At 40.9% G+C, this 20,650-nt stretch overlaps 1 protein-coding gene across 1 annotated transcript; it reads right to left on the minus strand.

The window, feature by feature from the left end:
• Positions 1-1,889: 1,889 nt before the first annotated feature.
• ajm1 (apical junction component 1 homolog) lies at positions 1,890-19,287 on the minus strand. The gene is made up of 2 exons (XM_085280588.1): positions 19,009-19,287; positions 1,890-7,555 (listed from the first exon to the last, which is right to left on the minus strand). The coding sequence occupies exon 2, from the start codon at positions 7,499-7,501 to the stop codon at positions 4,223-4,225; it is 3,279 nt and encodes a 1,092-aa protein (XP_085136714.1). The 5' UTR covers positions 7,502-7,555; positions 19,009-19,287; the 3' UTR covers positions 1,890-4,222.
• Positions 19,288-20,650: the final 1,363 nt, after the last annotated feature.

Below are 20,650 nucleotides of genomic sequence, written 5' to 3' on the forward strand. Positions count from 1 at the left end.
GGAAAGCACTAAGCTAACAAGTATAAGTAACGCAATGTATTGCTTCGTTTTTTGTTGTGGAGATTTCAGAAATTCTCTTTACTTAAAAATGAAAATGGAGAAAAAACTTCAGAAGTCTATTCATCCATCCATTTTCTGCCACTTATCCAGTGGCAGCAGTTTAAGCAGCAATATCCAGAGCTCCCTCTCCCCACCTGTGATATTCACCATTTGGCTTCAGCTGTGCCGTCAATGCATTTCCAAGCCAGTCGAGATCTCTTTTATAATCTCATTATTTTGGGCACAAAAGAAGTGGCAGGCCTATGATCTACAGCAGATGAACAGAGTATGAAAATCATCTCCTTAAGAAAGAGAAAATAACCCAATAAAGACCTGAGATGGGGCTAGTTGATGCATCTACTGCTTGATAAAACTTGAAATCGTCTCAGTGAAGGAGTAGCTGTCCAGAAGGGAAATGGGGAGAGAAAAGGCTGTGTTATGCCAAATTACACAAGAAATAGACTGAAGACCAGTGGCAACAGATTGTATGGAGTTAGGATTTCACATTTGATCTTTTGTTCCAAATCATTGTTGGTATGTATGACAATAATGAGGATACACAATGATCTGTAGAACACAGTAGATGAAAGCTCTGTCATAGTTGGTCTGCATTTTTAGCCAGTGGTGTTGGGGGTCTTATCAAAGGTAATCAATTATGAACATAGAAAGGTCCTGTTAGATTTTAATCCACCATGCAATATGATCTGGAAAGTATTTGATTGACATTTTTCAGCATGACAGTGATCCCAACCACAGTGTGAATGCACTAGAAGCATACCTGGGTAGAGAAATAGACCATATTGAAACTAGAGCTATCAACGTTAACGCGCTAATGCATCATCACAATTAAGTCAATTAAAATTTTTAACGTATTTAACCAATCTGCAGTGCAGAATGGACAAACTTTGGACAAACTGCCCGTTGACAGAGACATTTCAGAGATTTTGAGTCATTCTGCACTCCAGATGGGTTAATTTAGTTAAAAATTTTAACTGTGTCAATGGTGATGACAGATTAATCAGCGTTAATGCGTTAAGGTTAACATAACGTTGAAACATAACAACGAAAAAGTGTGTGCATTTGTATTTGTTTCTATATTCTGATTGCAAAAGCTGTCAGACAGGACAGGATATTATTAAAAATAAAAAAATAAAAAACGCCAGAGAGCCAGAAGCCAAAGAAGCGCTTTGGAGTGCCTTCAAGAAGTCTGGAGAAAGAATCCTGAAAAAAAAATGAAAGACATTACAAGAGCTCACCTAAGACACTCCAGGCTTTGTTGAAGAATAAAGAGTTTGGCTTTTATATTGTATTTACATGTATGTTTGCCGGTTTCAAAAAATTACTGCACCCATTTCCTATTTTCCCAGCTAAATATAAAAAATGGGGCTTGGTTTCAGAATTTTGCACTGCTGTATTGTAGGGAGGAACGTAGATTAACTCTTAAAAAAAAGAAAGAAAGCTAATTGCTAATTAGACATCCTGTTTTTTTCTGAGTTTTGCATGATCTGACAGGGTGGAGTTGCTGGGACGTCCACTCTGAGGATGATTGGAGCAAAAGATATCAAATTTGGATGCATCACTCTAATCAGACCTGTTGCCTCTGATTTTCAGTTCAGTTCTTACACCAGAAATTTCTCCGTGTTTCCCTTCTTTAAGAATGGCTTCTTGGCAGCCACCTTTCCCACTGAGACCATTCAGATTGATCAACTAGTAGATTTTTTTTGACGCCTTCTTGGAAGAAAAATATGAAGTGACAAGGGGTCAAGACTTTTGCACAGTATTGTGTATGTATATGTATCCCTCTTTTGAAGAAAAATTAAGAACTTGACAGTCTGACCTTGCTAAACATAGCAGGTAAGTAAGTGAAATTTATTTATATAGCACTTTTTAAGACACAAATCTGTTACAAGGTGCTTTACTGGGAATCTAAAACAATATTATAATAATCACATGAACAGCTAGACAGCAGTTCCCATTCCATTTATTATATATGATTTATAAATTGACACACTCAGACACTCACATTGAAAGTATAAAAAATACAAGACTACAGAGTTTTCTAGACTTTTTAGTGAGGTCTCTTCTTCATTGCTTTAATATATTATTTTAACTTAAATGACAAAAATGGGAAATTCCTATTTTTCTTAGGATAGTTTTGACAAATCCATTCATCAAGCAAGTTACTATCATTTATGTCATTTTAAAATGATATCAGGGCATAGAAAACAGAATCACATGCAGCCAGCAACTTTTTACTGAATCTATACAGCACATCCTATAAATAAAATTGACTTTCGAATATATGTGCTTCAAGTTTCATTGTACTTTGTATTACAAAATGTAAGGAAAGGTGATATCACAAGGGAAAAACTGAAATGTCAAGGAATGATTAAAGGTTGGGCTGACTTTTGAGCACTAGCTAACTGACAGAGTCATGACTTTTTCAAATACACAGGTCAAAAAAGGGCTTGGCTGAACAATTTTCAAATTGCTGCAACACATGACTGATTCTTTAAAACTGATTTAAAAATGTAATCACTGTGCTGGCAGGCATTTGAGATTTAGATACTACAAAAGCAAAGTCGAGAAATGTTCTACGCTTACAAATAATGAACCAACATGGTTGAAGTGTCTTTCACACACCAGGTGACAGTAGCACCTTTGCGCTCTGGAACGCATTCTTTTCTATAGCTTGCATCGTGCAAGAACAGATTACCATTGCGTCAAGAAAAATGCAGTGCAAGCGTGGCAGCTGTGGAGCACTTCTGCATGCGGTGTAATGGAAATTTGTACAACCAAAAGAAAACACAGAATGATGGGGAAAGGTTACACATTACACATAAAGATCACAAGTGGTTGCAAAATAATAATTTTGTAGTACAGACCCAAGCACAGCACAGCACAAATTTTGAGCCATTCGCTCAACCTAGCAATCAGTGCACAAGCCACTTTCTATGTGAAATGGTTTCATTAAGAAATATTTCTAAAACTTCTGAAAACAATGAGTAATATGTAATGATTCCAGTTTGCTAAAACCAAAATAGGAGGGTGTAAGACACAGATGAATTAAAACTAGTGCAGCACAAATACACAGCTAATGTCTCCTTTAAACATGTATGTACCATATAGCTACTACTCTGGCTCACCTTGCTCTAAGAACAATAACCTGCTCCTGCTGTTTACTCATATAGTTTCATTTATTAATATATCTAAAAAATACATAATTTATCGATATCAGACCATTTTGTATGTGCATGGTTTTGTTTGCTTATTTTTGTTGTAGTAGATAACACTCACTATTCACAGTGCTTAAAACTAAACAGTACAGGCCAACACACAGTGTGGCTGATAGCTGGCACCATTCCAATATCCATTAAAATGTAACTCAAGCCCAATACTGCTCAGCTGATTTTGCAAAGCACCCATGAACAACTACTGAATTGAGCCACTCTCCAAAGTACTGTCTCGGGAAAGAGGAAAATAGTGTTTTTGTAAGTGTAGTATTCCTACCAAAGCAGCATACATACATCAGTTTTTGTTTTAAATCTCACTTCAGAGTTGTCTTATTATGAGTATTTATGCTTCCATTAAAATTTTTTATATTTTAGCTCAGTTGCAGCTATTTTTTTTTACATATAATATAATATAATATAATATAATATAATATAATATAATAAGAGAAACTACAATTTCTGTAGTTAATTCGTGAAATAACCTTGCATAGGAAAGTTATATAGTTACGAAAATTATAAATAAATTTCATTTTTTCAGCATGGTATTCACTCACAGAAACGGACAATCATTTAAAGAGGCTATAATTCAAAGAATATACAGAACTTGTTAATTTAAATAAAATGAAAACACCAGAATTTTCCTTTGTGCACACCTTAGCAAAAGAAAATGTATCATAAATGATCAGCGTACTAATAATTAAATTTTATTTAAATTAAGTGTGGCTGATAAAAGGTATGTTAAAAAAATGTAAAAAATGTATTTTACTCATTCTGCACCTGACAGGAAGTATTCTGATAAAGATTAATACTGACGAAGTAAACATGAATATATATATTATTTTGATAACAAAATAGTTATCTACAAATGTTTTGTTATTGAGTGGATATATAAATATGTATAACAATATATATGTATTTCTATACATATATATTTACAACTAAAGGTGCACTTAAATAATGTCATCAAGGAGATGTGGGGTGCCTATCCAATCCAACGTCCTGGGCTCTGAAGCAGCCATAATCATGCACATAAACTGTTTACCAGTCCTCTTATCAATAGGATAGATTGTAGTAGGAGTGAATCTTCTGTTACTTTCCACAAACTCACAGAGCTGCTGATACACTTGTGGGTATTCGTGGCGTAAGAAAACCCCTCGAATCCTTAACTCTCGTTGTATATTAATGAAACAAATTTCTCTGGCCTTCCGGCCTTCTTCTCCCTCTTTGTCGAGATCTGCTGTTCCTGGGGGTGGAGTAAGGATCAGTGTTTCCATGTCACTCTCTTGCTTGTGAACCTTTCTCTCTGGGCTAAACGAAGCCAATGCTACTTTTGCATATTTTCTGACAGTTGGAGCTTGGTTCCTTGGTGATGGCCCTTCAGGCAACTGCTCACCTACAGCAATGGATACATTTAAGATGAAACATTCGTTTGGGTCATACTCTTTACCAGCTTCCTGCAGTTCTTTACAGTACTCCCCTAGGTTGTCTTTGAAGCTTTCAAGCTCTCGAAGGGACAAATATGTAGGAGACATAAGTAAACTATCCAGACCATACTGCAAGAAGTTACTAGATGACAAAGGGTTAGGAAAACCAAGGAAGAGAACTCCTCTACCTCGAGAAAGGTAGCCAACTTTGGCAATACGGGAGAAGGCTTTGTGGACTTCAACAGTCTCCCGACAGTGTTTGATGATATGACGGCAAGTGCTACCAATTCTTCCATACAGGCAGCTTTCTTTATGAATATCCCAGTCCTCCCTGCGACAATTTCGAGAGCAGTAATAGGTGTAACAGCTATGGCAGGATTTAAAATAAAGGCAGGCATTGAATAGGGTTTCTGTCCTCCGGCATTTGTTGTTAGAGCACATCATTGTATCATCCTCATCTGGGCTCTGATCAGGGGAACACTCGTCTGCACTCTTCATTACATCACTTGCCCCATCTATATCTCGAAAAGCATCAGGATTCATTCGGATCGAGGTGGGTTGTTTGTCCAGAGGAGCTGCTTCTTCTGTGCCTGTCTTTGAACTCTTTCTGGACAAAGACACTGCTTCTTCCTCATCAATTAACTTCTTTAGTTGGTCCAGAATGTCTTCACTTGCCCTTCTGCTGGGTGGCTTATAGTCAGTCACAAGATCAGCCAGAAGTTCATCAAGTTGTTCAAGACTTTGCTGAAGTGAAGCATTGTCATGTGTCTTCTCTTTGGCTGAGCTTTCAAAGTCCCGATGAATCATTTCTGGACTCTCTGTGCTTCTGGTATCAAGAATGTCCCAACTGGCAGATCGTCCTTCAGCCTTATTAAGGCTACTTGATCGAATGTCATTATCTGTGATTGTTATTTCAGGGGTGACAAACCAGAGTTTACTGGAGCTGCTCTTTGATATCTCTGTTGGGCTTTTGTCAATCAGTGAGTTGTCAGACATTGACAAGGCTGCATAGCGTCTTGGTGAACTAGAGAGATTAACAACCACTGGTTGTGGTTTTTCACCAGCAGATCTCTCGGGCTTTCTGGAGTCAAGAAGATCATCATAACTCTGACCTCGCTGTACAGGAAGAGGCTGTTCTCTTTCCACACGTGAGTTCAGAATATTGTCCCAAGACCTTGAGTAAGATTTGGAATCTGTACCAAATCTTTGAGGTTCAACACATGGGTTGGTATACCACGGAGTCAGTGCAGGCTCTTGTTGTACTCTTGTTGGAGTGACTTGAGATGCATGAGAGGGAGGATTGGTGGTGTAACCAGATGCATCTGAACCATACCAGTCATCTGTTTGTGAATGCATTACTCTAGCATGTCTTCTGCCTTCAGTGTAATATGCCCTAGCTGGGACATGGTGCTCTGGTGGCATTGCATACATCTCACTGGAATAATAAAACCTAGGTGGAGCAGTCTGAATTTGATAAGACCTTGGATCATCCCCATAAAATATTCTTGTTGGAGGTGTCTGTATGATATATGGCCATGGTTCATTTGCTGCATAGGGTTTGGGATACCCTGTCTTCATAGAGTATGAATAGGGCTCCATTTCAGAATAATATGGTCTTGTAGCTACAGCATGCACTATTCGAGTTCTTGGATCTTGCACAAATTGGACTTTTGGAGTATATGCTTGTCCAGGTGTGTAACGTTCATCATGAAAGTAAGAACTTGGTTGAGGAGGAGCAGTAGTAACATATCCCCCTGGGTCATCTGCATAAAAGAACTTAGTTGGCACATTAGGACTAGAGTGAGCTCTGCGTTCTCTGCCATAGAAATCACCTGATGAAGGCATCCTCTGCAAGGAAATCTCCATAGGTTGTACATAACTACTTGGCATGCTACGGGAATATTGATAACTTTGTCGACTTTCTGTAACAAATGAGTCAGTGGGAGTAGGCGTTCTAGAATATGAGAAATGACGTGGCACAGTCAGGCTCCTAGTCCCTGCACTGTGGTGTCTCTGCCAGGGTATGTCCATTTGAGGTGTGGCATTTTTCCGTCCTGAATGATGTAATGTTGCATCATCAGGCTTGATGTCAACCCGACACCTGACATGAGGGCTAGTTGCTGGTTTATCCAGACCTTCATCCTCAAAATTATCAGCAGTGTAGTGAGGAGAATATCGACTACTGTCACCCATTTGTGGCTGCAACTTAATGGGATGTACTTCTTGCATATGAGCCCTGGTTGCTGCATAGGAGGGTTCCCTATGTGGTGATACTTCTGGTCTCCGACGGGAGTCTCTATAATCCCTTTGGAACTCTCTGCCCTTCCTTCCTGAAGATGATGATCCTTCAAGAGACACGGCAGTGAAAGTTGTCTGGACTCGAGGTGCACTTTTTGACCTGGTCCTTCGTTTTTGTTCAGGGACAATTACCTCACTGGCCATATCTGTTGTCACTGGCTGAGGAGTCAACCTGTGACTAAAAATGTCAGGAGCAGAAAAACGGTACCTCTGCCGGTGGCCCAACACATTCCAGGCAACATCTTGGTTGGATGCCTGCCTATCTCCTTTCCTGTATGGAGAATCCATAGGATATTTGTGTGATTTGGGGTACTCCAGTGACTTATAGTCAAAGGTACGGCAGTGTCTCTTATTGTCTTTGCTTTTACCGTCCTCCAGTGTGTTGGAATTTATACTATCACATTGTTTGGAAGATTGTAAGGACTTATAGAGTGAAGAAATGGGGATCACTTTTATGTCTTGATGCACCGTTGATACCAGTATGTCAGGTGGGTCTGTGCGTGTCATCTTAAAGGGATTCCTCTAGTTTTCTCCATCAAGTTGCTTTAATGTTGATGTTGCCTGGAGAAAAACAAAGAATTTCAGTCACATTTTGTACAAACATTAATAACGAAAATTTATATTAAATTCTGCAAACTATTCAGCCTTCTAGGACTGTTGTAGATCAAAACAAGATCAGTACTACAAATTTAGTCGAGCAAAATTGTACCGCTCTAAATCATGGAATTGAAAAAGGTCGTCAAATTTTTTCTCCATTTCAAGATTAACTTTCCTTGTGAACAACTTGGAATAGAGTTGCTGCTGACACTGATGCAGCTAGTGAGATGCCACTTAGGCAACTACTTAACTAATAAGATATTGAGGGTGGCAACAATCAGTTGGGGGCAGCAGGGAGGGGGCCCCCGTTATCTTCAATCGAATTTCCCACATTGACTAAAACTTAGCAATCCCCAGACCCAATGCCTAGCTGTACACACACACACACACACACACACACACACAATGCACAAAGACACATATCTATCCACATCGACCCGACCCTCCAAAATGCATATGAACACATGCCCTCCCAGAGCCAACACTGGAATGCAGCCAGCCTGGCCCCAGATCACCAGCCAACCAGTATGGGGTCTAAATAGTGAGTATGACTGTATGAGAACTAGAGTGCTATTAAAACTGAGGGGACAGATGCAAGATGAGCAGGTCACCCACTGCCCATAACACGAAGAACCCGGGACCCATGCAAACAGCTTGCATGGGTCCTGGGCCCACTTTTCTTATTCTCTCTTCTTCTGTACACCAGAGCACCGCTGCTTCAGTTTTCAGGCCCCTCTTCTGTGGAACCAGCTTCCAGTTTGGATTCGGGAGACAGACACTATCTCTACTTTTAAGATTAGGCTTAAAACTTTCCTTTTTGCTAAAGCATATAGTTAGGGCTGGACCAGGTGACCCTGAATCCTCCCTTAGCTATGCTGCAATAGACATAGGCTGCCGGGGGATTCCCATGATGCATTGAGTTTTTCCTTTCCAGTCACCTTTCTCACTATGTATTAACAGACCTCTCTGCATTGAATCATATCTGTTATTAACCTATGTCTCTCTTCCACAGCATGTCTTTTATCCTGTCTTCCTTCTCTCACCCCAACCGGTCACAGCAGATGGCCGCCCCTCCCTGTGCCTGGTTCTGCCGGAGGTTTCTTCCTGTTAAAAGGGAGTTTTTCCTTCCCACTGTTGCCAAAGTGCTTGCTCATAGGGGGTCATATGATTGTTGGGTTTTTCTCTGTATCTATGAAGCACCTTGAGGCGACTTATGTTGTGATTTGGCGCTATATAAATAAAATTGAATTGAATTGAATTGAATGCAGACCACCCCTATGGAACCAGGGGCCTAACCAGAAAATCTGCGACCCCCGCATCAGAGCCCCAGGTTGAGCTCCTGGACCTGCAAAGAAGAGGCAAGCCACCCGGCCTGGGGCCAGCACCCATCTCCAGGCCCCTCCAGGCCCCAGGAATCCGCTAGACACCCATAGCCCTAGAGACCACCCCCAGCCACCTGCAATGCAGGCAGGGAGAGGGCACTACAGTCGACAACTATCACCAACAAAGTAATGTACTTGATCAGTGGGGACCAGAGATAAATAAAAGAAACAAGATGATAACAGTAGATCTATACGTAAAATTCTATATTGAGTTATACAGAATCTGTTTTTTTTAATTATCCTTTCATGATTATAGTTTTAATTAGTGATGTGTAAGGAAGTAAGATGTATATGTGACGTATTTACTTTCCTAGCAAATTCACTTACGTCACCTAAGCTACACAACTACGTGGGGTTGGGATATAGACACTAATTCATATGGATAGGTCCTCATATGGATGGGTCCTGTTCAGCGGTTCTCTGCCAGAACCTATATGACCAGGAACACAAGATCATATAGCATGCATATAGTTATCTGTTGTGTGCATATAGTTATCTGTTGTGTTCACTGTTCAGTGTGTGCATAGTCTGTAAGGCACAGTTGGAGCATCCTTTGTCCTGTGTAGTGTGTTCTATGTATACTTTTGTATTGTATAAGTTGTAAATTGGTGCTTTTAGTCATTTTGAAGGTGTGTAAGCATATTTGTGTCTTGAAGTTTTGGTCTGGATTGATGGAAAGACTTCGCTCCCACTTTGTGGTTGGAAAGGAAATTGAATCATCATTTTAATAATAATATTTTTGATAACAATTTGGGGGTACAGGTAGGGCTGGGCGATATGGCCTAAAATTCATATCTCGATATTCTTTAGCTGGATGGCGATATACGATATATATCTCGAAATTTTTTTAAACCCATAAAGTAAGAACAAAAAGAGAGTTCTTAGTCAAAGCTGTGTCCCAGATGTTGTTTTTGTGCATAACAAAACGCTCACAATTGTGCAGTCAAAATGTAAGCTAACAGACGCTGAGCATAATAACAAAGCCAGACAGATTTCGCAGCTGCTCTGTTCCCAAGTTCTACTGCGTGACTGACAGCCTTGAGTTTTAAATCCGCTTCGTAACCGTGTCTCTTACAGGTGCCATTTGTGGTCCTTATACGCACACAATACGGTAATATTACGTTGAAGAAGGTATGCATTACTATGTGAGGCTCCAGACTATGGTAGCCATAATGCTCCAACAATCCATCAAGCGGTGCGGCTTCGTATCTTACCAAAGTCGTACTAAAGCATTTTTGACAGATTGCTACCACATAAAATCGGTTTGCAGTCAGTAAGCACAACCAGAATTCATACATAAGGCACACTGTCGATTTTTGAGAAAATGAAAGGATTTTAGTGTAAGGTTATAGTTCAAAAAATACGGTACACGAGTTTTGTAAGGTAGTTTGTTTCGGGGCAGGAGGCTGGGAGACTTCGCGGTCTGGGATACAGCACTCTTCACACCTTCTTCATTTTGCACTTTATGGCGCTGTTGTAAATAGTGAAAATACTAGTAGTGCTAGCTGCACGGCGTCAACATGTTAATGACGTAACCACTAACCGCAACGCTAACGCGTTGACACTGTGCAGCCCCATGCACGGGGCGATCCACGGTAACTCATTAACGGAGATTTGCCGCGTTAATACAGTTATGGAGTTAACGTCATTTTAACGAGAGTAACGCTGCAGCACTAAAATAGTAATCTCCAAATGTTTTCTTTTTACCGACCAGCTGCTCTTTGATAGCTGCTGTGTCCATCTTGTCGTTACCTGCAGGTGAAGCGATGGGGGAGGGGGAGTTGTGTTCAGTGAAGGAGAGAGGCGAGGCCGAGTAACGCAGCGCAGAGACAAAAGTGGATGAAAGAGAGGCAAACTTGCGGTTCCACTATATTGATATAAACGATATTGTCACATCTCTTATCTCATATAAAAATATATTGATATATTTAAAAACTTGATATATCGCCCCATCCTAGGTACAGGAATGTAATAATTCATAATCAAGTTCAGTTCATTGGGATTAAATCTTTCCTGTTTGATGGATTTCAATTCCTGATATTCAAGAAACTTACTTTTGCTGATGAATTTCTGAAATGAAACAGAGTTTCTATCTTGAATAACATGCAACGGAAATTTGGTATTTCTACACCACCATTGTGTTTTGGCTTTTGTAGAGTTTTAAGACTTATTTGTGGAAATTCTTCCCATGAGAAATATAGGTAAAGTTTTCCAACATGTAAGACCATTTATAGTAGAGGAATATGGTTCAACTGTACCATATCTGAGACCCTGGGAGAAAAATAATTATACCTAAATATCTAAATGTTACCTGACTATAGTGACACAGTGGAGGTGTTCTAAAAATTAAAATTCAGAGGCAACTGTTGATTTGCTCCATTTGATGGAGTAGTTTGATATAGATGAATACTTTTCTATTAATGTGATTGTCCTCAGAAGATAGGTTTGTGTGTTACCAAGGACAAATAATACATCATCAGCATATAAGCTTATCTTACGGTTTGTATTTTCTTTTAATATTTACATTTGTGTCGGACTGCTGCTGATAATGACTCAATGAAAATGACAAAAAAGGAAGTGGCAGAGTGGATAGCCCTGTCTGGTGCCCATTTGTAGATTGATCTTACTTTCCAAAGCTCCAAAGTAAGCAATAATCTATTACATTTATTAGTTTGCATGTGTTAGTGGCTGAGTATCTGCTCCTGATAAAACCTGTTTAGTCAGGGTGTATTATAAATGGAGTGATTTTTTTCTTAATCTTCTTGCAAGGGCTTTGCAAAGTATTCTGTGGTCTAGATTTATGTGTGACATTGGGCAGTAGCTGGATGGTAGTCATTAGTCATCTATCTTTGCATGGTTTAAGAAGTAGACTAATGATGGTAGGGTTCTTAAACTTAAGCTGGTTAAACTTAGAGGTGAGGTGGAGGTGACTTGTACCTCGGCTGCAGAAGAGGATGGGGCAGCATCCTCACCTGGGACAGTGCTAGGGGAGCGGATAGCCATCATTTAATCATCATTTAATTGGGGCTGCTGTAGCTCAGTAGGTAGAACAGGTCACCTAGTAATCAGGAGGTTTTCCAGGAACACCCAGTCAAGTCATAAGCAGAAAGAATAAACAACTGTTGAAACAGACAGGCATAACATTACATGGTTTTGAACTACTAATGCTGCTGAGACCAGTTGGGAACAAGTACAACTTATTGCCAGCAATGTGGACCAAGCTCTCACGACAATGGCTTGTAGTAAATACTCTGTACCCTGAAGGATGTGTTTTATGCCTTCAGGTTCACAAAGCACATGTAGACTGGTTGGGAGAACTCTCTGCAGACTCAAATATCCTCAAGAGGAAAAAGAGCTGGTCCAGTGTTCTACTACCAGGAAAAAGACCACTGAAGCTGATGTTCCAATAGGACAAAGTCTCCTTTCTAGTACCTTGGCATTGACCTTCTTAGGGAGGCTGAGTAGTGTGATGCCCCTATAGTTGGAACACTGTTGGTGATCCCCCTTCTTAAAGACAGGAATCACCACCCTGGTTTCCCAAACAAAAGGTTCTGCTCCAGATTTCCACGTGATATCAACCAAGACAGCCCTACAACAAGTAAGGCCTTAAGGAGGTAGATGGCTCCATTCACCTCTGGTTTGTTGGTTACCACCTCAACAGGCACTGTCACAGAGAGCCTGTGAACTTTCAGCACACTGCAGTGTCTTTAATCTATCTGTTGTGTATATTGCTACCACATTACTTTAAAAAAAATCATCAATGGAGTTGCTAAAAGCTCCACCTGGAAAAACCTCAGGAACTGCCACACCAGTCTGGGTCATTTTGGACTCCTTTTATAGTAAAGTTCCTTGGTGGTTCGATTCCTTGTTCCTCCATACCAAAAATCCTCGGACAAGACACTAACCCCCACCTGCTCTCCAATGCATCCATTGGAGTATGAATGCGTATGAATGTATGTTAGTTAGAAAGCACCGACAAAGCATAGACAACAGTGCTTGTGTGAACGGGTGTGTACGGATGAATGTGGCGTGTTGTATAGAGCGCTTTGAGTACTCCAGGAGATTAGAAAAGCGCTATATAAGAATCAGAATCAGTCAACAAACTGCTCGAAATGCATTGACAGAAACCGTTCAGGTATTTTGAGTAATTCTGCACTCTAGATGTGTCAATTGTGTTAAAAATTTTAATTGCGTTTACCGTGATGGCAGATTAATTTGCGTTAACGCGTTAATTTTGACAGCACTAGTAAAAATACATACTCACATACTCACCCAACATTGAGACACACAGAACGCAGTATACACACTCTGCTCCCAGGTCCAGGCACCAACATGCCCAGAGGGGCAATCTGACCCCAGACCAAGGATATGGTTCCCTTTACTCTGGGGTGGAGACTAGCAGACTGCCCCGGTCCCGCAGCAGCAGGGAAGTCCACCAGCCCAGACACCAACCAGACCTCCTCCTGGCCCCCTGCCCCAGAGAGCAAACAGCGAATGGGGGTGTGAGAAGAGGGAAGAAATTAGCGATGAGGAGGCGAGGAAAGGGGTGGGGGGGAAAGTACCCCCCGCCCTGCAGCCAGCCTTCTCGTTGACCCCCATGGGCACACCTGTTCCCCCAAATCCACCAAGGGCAGAGAGCTCAGGTCCATCGAGACCGGGGCTCACAGCAACAGCACTACCATGGCCCACAGAGCCCACATAGCCCATTCGACCCTACTGCAGAGGAAAACTACACCCACCCCAACATTCAGTCAACTCACAGACTACACCTGCAGAGTGTATTCCACAAGAGCAGAAACCACCTGCAAAAGATGGTAACAACCTCCCCGCCATCTAAAGAGGCCCTAGCTCTACAAATGCACCAAAGGCCCCGCGTCAGTGCCAGGCCCCATTGCATGCACCCACACACAACTCCGGTGATACACCAACCAGGAACCAGGCCCCCAGGCTAGCCAGAACACCAGCTTGGAAACAAAGCACCCACAGAACCCCAAGTCCCCAAGCCTGGCCCGGACCCACACTGCAATGTCTGCCAGCATAGACCTCCCCGAGCCCTGCTGCATGCAGCCACCATAAAGACACCACCCAAGAGCCACCAGAGCCCCATCCCAGCCAGCACTACAGCCCCCAGGTCAAGACCCCCAAAAAACCCACTCCTAGAGAACCCCCAGACAGTCTGCTTAGGATTTGCAGAAGGCAGTGAGAGCCATGTGGACTGTGTTCATCTCCATAGTGAAATCATTTAAGTCACTCAGCAAGCAAAGGGGAGGCTGAAATGTTACATTTCAGACATTGATAGTCTTCGCATATCCTGCGCTAAAATGTCTGAAAAAGTGGACAGAAGCAGAGAGCGGGGATATAATTGTCAGGTGTATTGTCTTGACAGTGTGCGCAGAAGATGTAAAACCCATCCTGAACATCCGCTGACCTGTATAGTGCACCCTGTGTAGTATTTTATATTGTAGACTGTGATTTCTAATCAAATTAAATGTTTTTAAACATGTCTGAAGAAGAACATGTCAGAAGCTGTTGTCCAAGCTGACTGATAGATCCGCCTCCTATTTCGCAATAGGAAGTGATATTGATTCATTTATTTAGGAGTGTCCTGTATATTTTAGATAGTAATTTGAGGGGTTTTGAGATTAAGGAATTATACCACACTTGGTGGTGTTTATAATTTGACTTGATTAGGCTTAAATTTATTTTTTACTATAGATTTAATTTGTTAATATTCTAAAAATCTATTCTTGATAATTCCATATTGTTTAGCTAATCTGTCAAACGGTATAAAGTCTGTTTTTTCGATTATTCATAACTGTTCAAAGTATTTAATTCGTTTACAACTCAAATCTGCAAAGTTTATCATATCATTGTTCTGTAGTATGTCAGGGTTGTTCCAAATGGGTGTTCGAAGACCATGGGATCAATGAAGACTCAGTCATTTTTAGAAACTCCCACCATGCTGTTAGAGAGGAGCTGATATTGATGCTTTTAAAGCAATGAGCTATCATCATTGAACTACCGTTCATTAGCTCAATGATGATTGAGCTAATGAACGGTAGGATTTAAATCTCTACATTTTCCATAGTTCCAGTTCTACATCCACTACTCACTCCACCACACCAATCTTAGAACTGAAGAAGCTTCTCAGATGAGAGGTGAAACATCTTCAAGAAACTAAAAGAAGTCCAGATGTTTTTCTTTCCAAGCTACTTAGACTACCTAGACATTTTTTGTTCTGTACTGTCAAATGTTTGAGGCATGGAAGCCTTGAAAATCTAAATTATAATACAGTATTAAAAACTGAAGTTGTTATACATGTGTACTTGATTTTTTTTTTATTGCGGTATTAAAAAATATATCACATATACCAAAATACTTATAACTACAGAAGAAGGTAAGAAGACTTTTAAACTGATACAGGAATTCTGTTCAGGAGCAGTATATGGGAGGCTGTGTGTGAAACTCCTTCATCAAAGCTTTTCAGTTGTGCCAACACGCCTAACACAGTTTTTGGTTCAGTAAAAACTACTACTTTCATATTAAATATTCAAATGGACAGATCTGACCAAAAGATGACATTGGGAACAGATGAAATATTTCATGGTAAAAAATAAGATGGAAACATAACAGTGAGAATATGGCATATACTTTATACAGCAGTAAGAAATTACAGCAACAGCAAAAAATTATATACTGTAACAGGCTTCAAAATATAAGCCCGTTGTTCCTGGGAAAATTTGATCTTTTGAAAACATCTCCCAGTGATCTTTTTAAAATAACACACTTATCATGATAATTTAATGCTTGCTAAAGAACCAATACCAAGGAAAAGCAACAAGCAGAAGGGATTTGTTTGGGCCAAGAAACACAAGGAATGGACATTAGACCAGTGAAAATCTGTGCTTTGGTCTGATGAGTCCAAATTTGAGATCTTTGGTTCTACCCGCAGTGTCTTTGTGTCTTTGGTCTCTACATGCATAGTTCCTGTCATTAAGTATGAAGGATGAGGTGTGATGGTGTAGGGGTGCTTTGGTGGTGACACTGTTGGGGAATTTATTCAACACCGAAGGGACACTGAACCAGCATGGCTACTAGGGCTGCCACAAACGATTATTTTGATAGTCGACTAGTCACCGATTATTTTTGCGATTAGTCGACTAATCAGATCATCATCCATTAGACGTAAAACTACAGCTTATTGCACCAGCAGCATCTGCTCTTATATAACTATCATTAGCTTACAGCTTTAAGTGTTTAAGGTCTGTGCTAACTAAAAATAAAGACAAGATGATAGTTTATTGAATTTTAATGAAATTTGCAGATTGTTTCGGTGAAGATTAATAAACTCCTTGCTATCTAAAATATAACAGGACACTGGAGTATATTCTGGAGCATCTCACACTTCTGATAATCAGCTGTCTGCTTGACGTTTATTCAGCTGTGTAAAAACTATAACTTTAATCTCAGACAAACTGATTTACTCAGGAACAAATAAAATACTAAAAAAAAAAGCCAAACAATAACATTTTAAGTTATCTAAGTGACTCATATATATTTAACCTGAGTAGCGAAAGACGGCGGTGGGTTTGAAAACGATTTGCGGGGAGTCCGGTGTTCTCACGGCGCTAGTGAGCCTAGCCCCCGGCTCGCTAACGAGCTAGTGGGTAACAGATGTCTCCGAAAACGTCGGAGCGCTTTTGAAAATATGTGGTGTCCTGATAAACTGAGCAGATATTTGAGGTTTACACAGCTACATTCTCGCCTGAAAATATGTTAAACGTTTATTTTGTGACCCAGAAAGAATAATAAGAGTAACATTAAAACTAACTAGCTGCCGCCATTGTTGGAAACTGCGCTGGGCCGCGCTATGAATTCTGGGACACAGCTGCTTCTTCTTCTTCTTCTTCGGGGTTTAACGGTAGCTGACATCCTTGTACATGCAATGCTGCCATCTTCTGTTTCAGTCCGTTATTACACTCTTAAATCCTGCCACTTATTCCTGCGTCTTTTGTGATCGTACAAAGTTTCAAACGACGCGTCGACTATTAAATCAGTCGTCGACGATTTTGATAGTCGACGTAATCGTGACTAGTCGACAAATCGTGGCAGCCCTAATGGCTACCACAGCATCCTGCAGCAGCGTGCCATCCCATCCCAAACACACCTCCAGCCTGTGTAAGGGCTATTTGACCATGAGGGAGAGTGATGGAATGCTGCATCAGATGGCCTGACCTCCACAGTCATCTGACCTAAACCTAATCGAGAAGGTTTGGGAGGTGATGGACCACAGAAAACAGCCAACAAGATCTTGGAAAACCATTTCATGAAGGACATTGACAGAATGTTAGTGTGCAAAGCAGTAATCAATGCAACGAGTGGCTGTTTTGAATAATATAAAATACAAAACATGTTTTAAGTTATTTCACACTTTTTTGTTTACTACATAATTCCATATGTGCTTCTTCACAGTTTTGATGCCTTCAGTGAGAATCTAAAATGTAAATAGTCATTTAATTAAAGAAAAAACATTAAATGAAAAGGTGTGTCCAAATTTTTGACTGTTAGTGTATGCTCGTATCCAGACAACATCTTTTGCAGGGAAGGAATTGTGTGTTTCAGCAAGATAATGCTAAACCAAATACTATATCAATTACATGTAAAATTCATAGTAGAAGATTTCAGGGCTTTCACCATATGCATGTTCAGTTATGATTCTCTTTTAGATACTAAATCATCACACAAAAAGACATATCTCAGCTTGTCTTGTTGTTGCATGTACGAGGGAAAGGCAATAGCAATGACATCCTAATATAACATTTTTATATCAAGTAAAATTTTAGTCCACGGACAACATGATATGGCATAGCCCTAATGAAAAGCAAAAATCTAACTTAATCCCCTCCCAAACTGAAACAAAATAAAAGTAACTAGGACAAACTTATATGACAGCTGGATGTGTGGTTCATTCATTCTCTGTTTGGATTGTGTATAAAGTGTTTTGTTTTGACGAACATATGAAATTTCAAGACCAAAGTTCAACCCAAGACACACTGTACAGCAGACTTGAAGGCTCCATCTCTTTACTTGTTCTCAATCCAGGTGGAGCAGTCTCTGGTATCTTGTGTGTCAGCCCCATAACTGAACTATTACAAGCAAGCTGATTCCTCACCTCTACAAATGCCCTTTTCTTCTCACTTTCCTGCATCCATTGGCAGACAAATGATGTGTGTAGATGATTGACAGTGTGCTGGATCAATGTTTTTTGCTGCAGTTTCCTCACAATATATCTATTGTTCTTCTTAGACACCTCTGTATGTGGCCTCTCTGTGGCCACATGCCGACCCTATTGCATTACAGCAGAAATCTGACTTTACTGGTCTACAGTGGTAAAATTATTAGTTTGTATTGACCATTTGATAATGGACCAATTAATATGGGAGGCAATAAAGCAATGATGGGTATTGATGGGTGCAATGATAGGCATTTGCCAGTATTTTTGACATCTGTGTATGAGGGCATACATAGTGCTCAGGGCTAGCACTAGCATTTTTTTTTAAATAAAATGAACTCTCGTCTCAGAGCCGTGAATAAACGTCGCATGGGATCGCTGGGGTAGCTAATACTGCGCAGGCTACTATCCTGATTGCTGCAGCACATCCTGCAGCTCCTGCTGCTGCCTGGAGCCTGAATCCTTAAGAGGATGATGTCAGTGTTCGATGATGGGAACACATTAGCCTATCGTCAGCCAGCAGAAAGCACAAAAAAAAGTAGCCAAATGAATAATACAAAGAACCAATACCCCATCTATGCTCAGAACATGCAATGCTCTGCGAGCTTCGAGTGATTACAAGCAGTTTAATTATTAGACCATAGATCCGAGAACAAGGTGTACGGTCTGCATGTTGTTCGGCCCGTATTACCGTCGCAGTGTTGTGAAATTAAGCAGAGATTTGCGAGGGGGAGACGATCCAAACGTTCCTGCGTGCATAATAGTGGACAGCGCGATACCGTAAATCAAAAGCTGCATCTTACCGCATCAGTTCGGATTCCCAGCTTGTGCTTATCCATTTTCTGTTAGGGACGTGACACGAGGGAGTGTGATAGTGGTTTCTCAGTGACGACATCGAACATGTGCAAAAGGCAAAGCTGCTCCTTATTGGTCAGAATCTTTAGATTTTTTTCCTCCTCCTCCCTACTCGGTAGATTGCTGCGTTACCCTGCTGCAACATCCACACGTATGTCGCCGCAACCCGTGCTCCGTCCCCCCTCCCGCTTTCTCTCTCGCGCTCTCTCCCCCTCCATTGCGCCTGTACCACTGACAGCAACACGCCTGAAACCACCCCTTCCAATGAGGCTGAGTGCCTCAGCCTTTCGCCTGACTGCAATGACCATGTACAAAAGAAGCAAAGCTCTGGCGCACATTTACACCGCGGTTCCAAATTATTATGCAAATGACATTTTTCTCTGATTTTCCTAAATAGTCGATCCAAGTGACAGTCAGCATAATTTTCGAGTCATCAAGCATTAGAGTATAATTGGAATGTTACTGAACAAACATCCCAGTGAAAACGGTATGTTTTTCAAAACTAACACACTAACAAAATGCACTATCCCAAATTATGATGCACAGCAGATGTTTCAAAACATTTCATAGGTTGTAAAGAACTGAAAATGGTAATTTGTTAAATTTGCAGCATTAGGATATCATATTTACTGAAATCAAAAGCCTTTTCAATCAAAAACATCTTAAGAGGTCAAGTTACATATTAACATAGGACCCTTTATTTGATAGCAGTTTCGCAATTCTTGCATCCATGGAACTTGTACGTTTTTTGGAGAGTTTCTGCTTGAATGTCTTTGCAGGATGTCAGAATAGCTTCCCAGAGCTCTTGTTTGGATGTGAACTGCCTCCCACCCTCATAGATCTTTTGCTTGAGAATGCTCCAAAGGTTCTCAATAGGATTGAGGTCAGGGGAGGATGGGGGCCACACCATGAGTTTTTCTCCTTTTATGCCAATAGCAGCCAATGATGCAGAGGTATTCCTTGCAGCATGAGATAGTATTCCTTGCAGCATCCTCATGCATGATGATTTTGTTGCAGAAAGAACGGTCTTTTATATTGTACCATGGAAGAAAGTGGTCGGTCAGAAAGTCCACATACTTTGCAGAGGTCAATTTCACACCTTCAGGGAGCCTAAAGGGGCTGACCAGCTTGGAATCCACATGATTCGGGCCGAAAACATGACTCCACCACGTAATTACTGACATCACAGCCTTGTTGGGACATGGTGGCCATCCAACAACCATCCACTACTCTTCCATCTGGACCATCCAGGGTTGCACAGCACTCATCAGTGAACAAGACTGTTTGAAAACTATTCTTCATGTAGTTCTGGGCCCACTGCAGCCGTTTCTGCTTGTGAGCACTGGTTAGGGGTGGCCGAGTAGAAGGTTTATGCATAACTGCAAGCCTCTGGAGGGTCCTACACCTTGACGTTCGTGGGACTCCAGAGGCACCAGCAGCTTCAAATATCTGTTTGCTGCTTTGTAATGGCCTTTTAGCAGCTGCTCTCTTAATCCAATGTATTTGTCTGGCAGAAACCTTCCTCATTGTGCCTTTATCTGCACGAGCCCATGTCTGCTGTGGCTCAGCCACAAATCTCTTAACAGTACA

Source organism: Mchenga conophoros, linkage group LG7, assembly GCF_057382185.1.
Source record: "Mchenga conophoros isolate Kocher_MC1m ecotype Shallow Benthic linkage group LG7, M_conophoros_male_GT1.1, whole genome shotgun sequence".
Classification (NCBI taxonomy): domain Eukaryota; kingdom Metazoa; phylum Chordata; class Actinopteri; order Cichliformes; family Cichlidae; genus Mchenga; species Mchenga conophoros.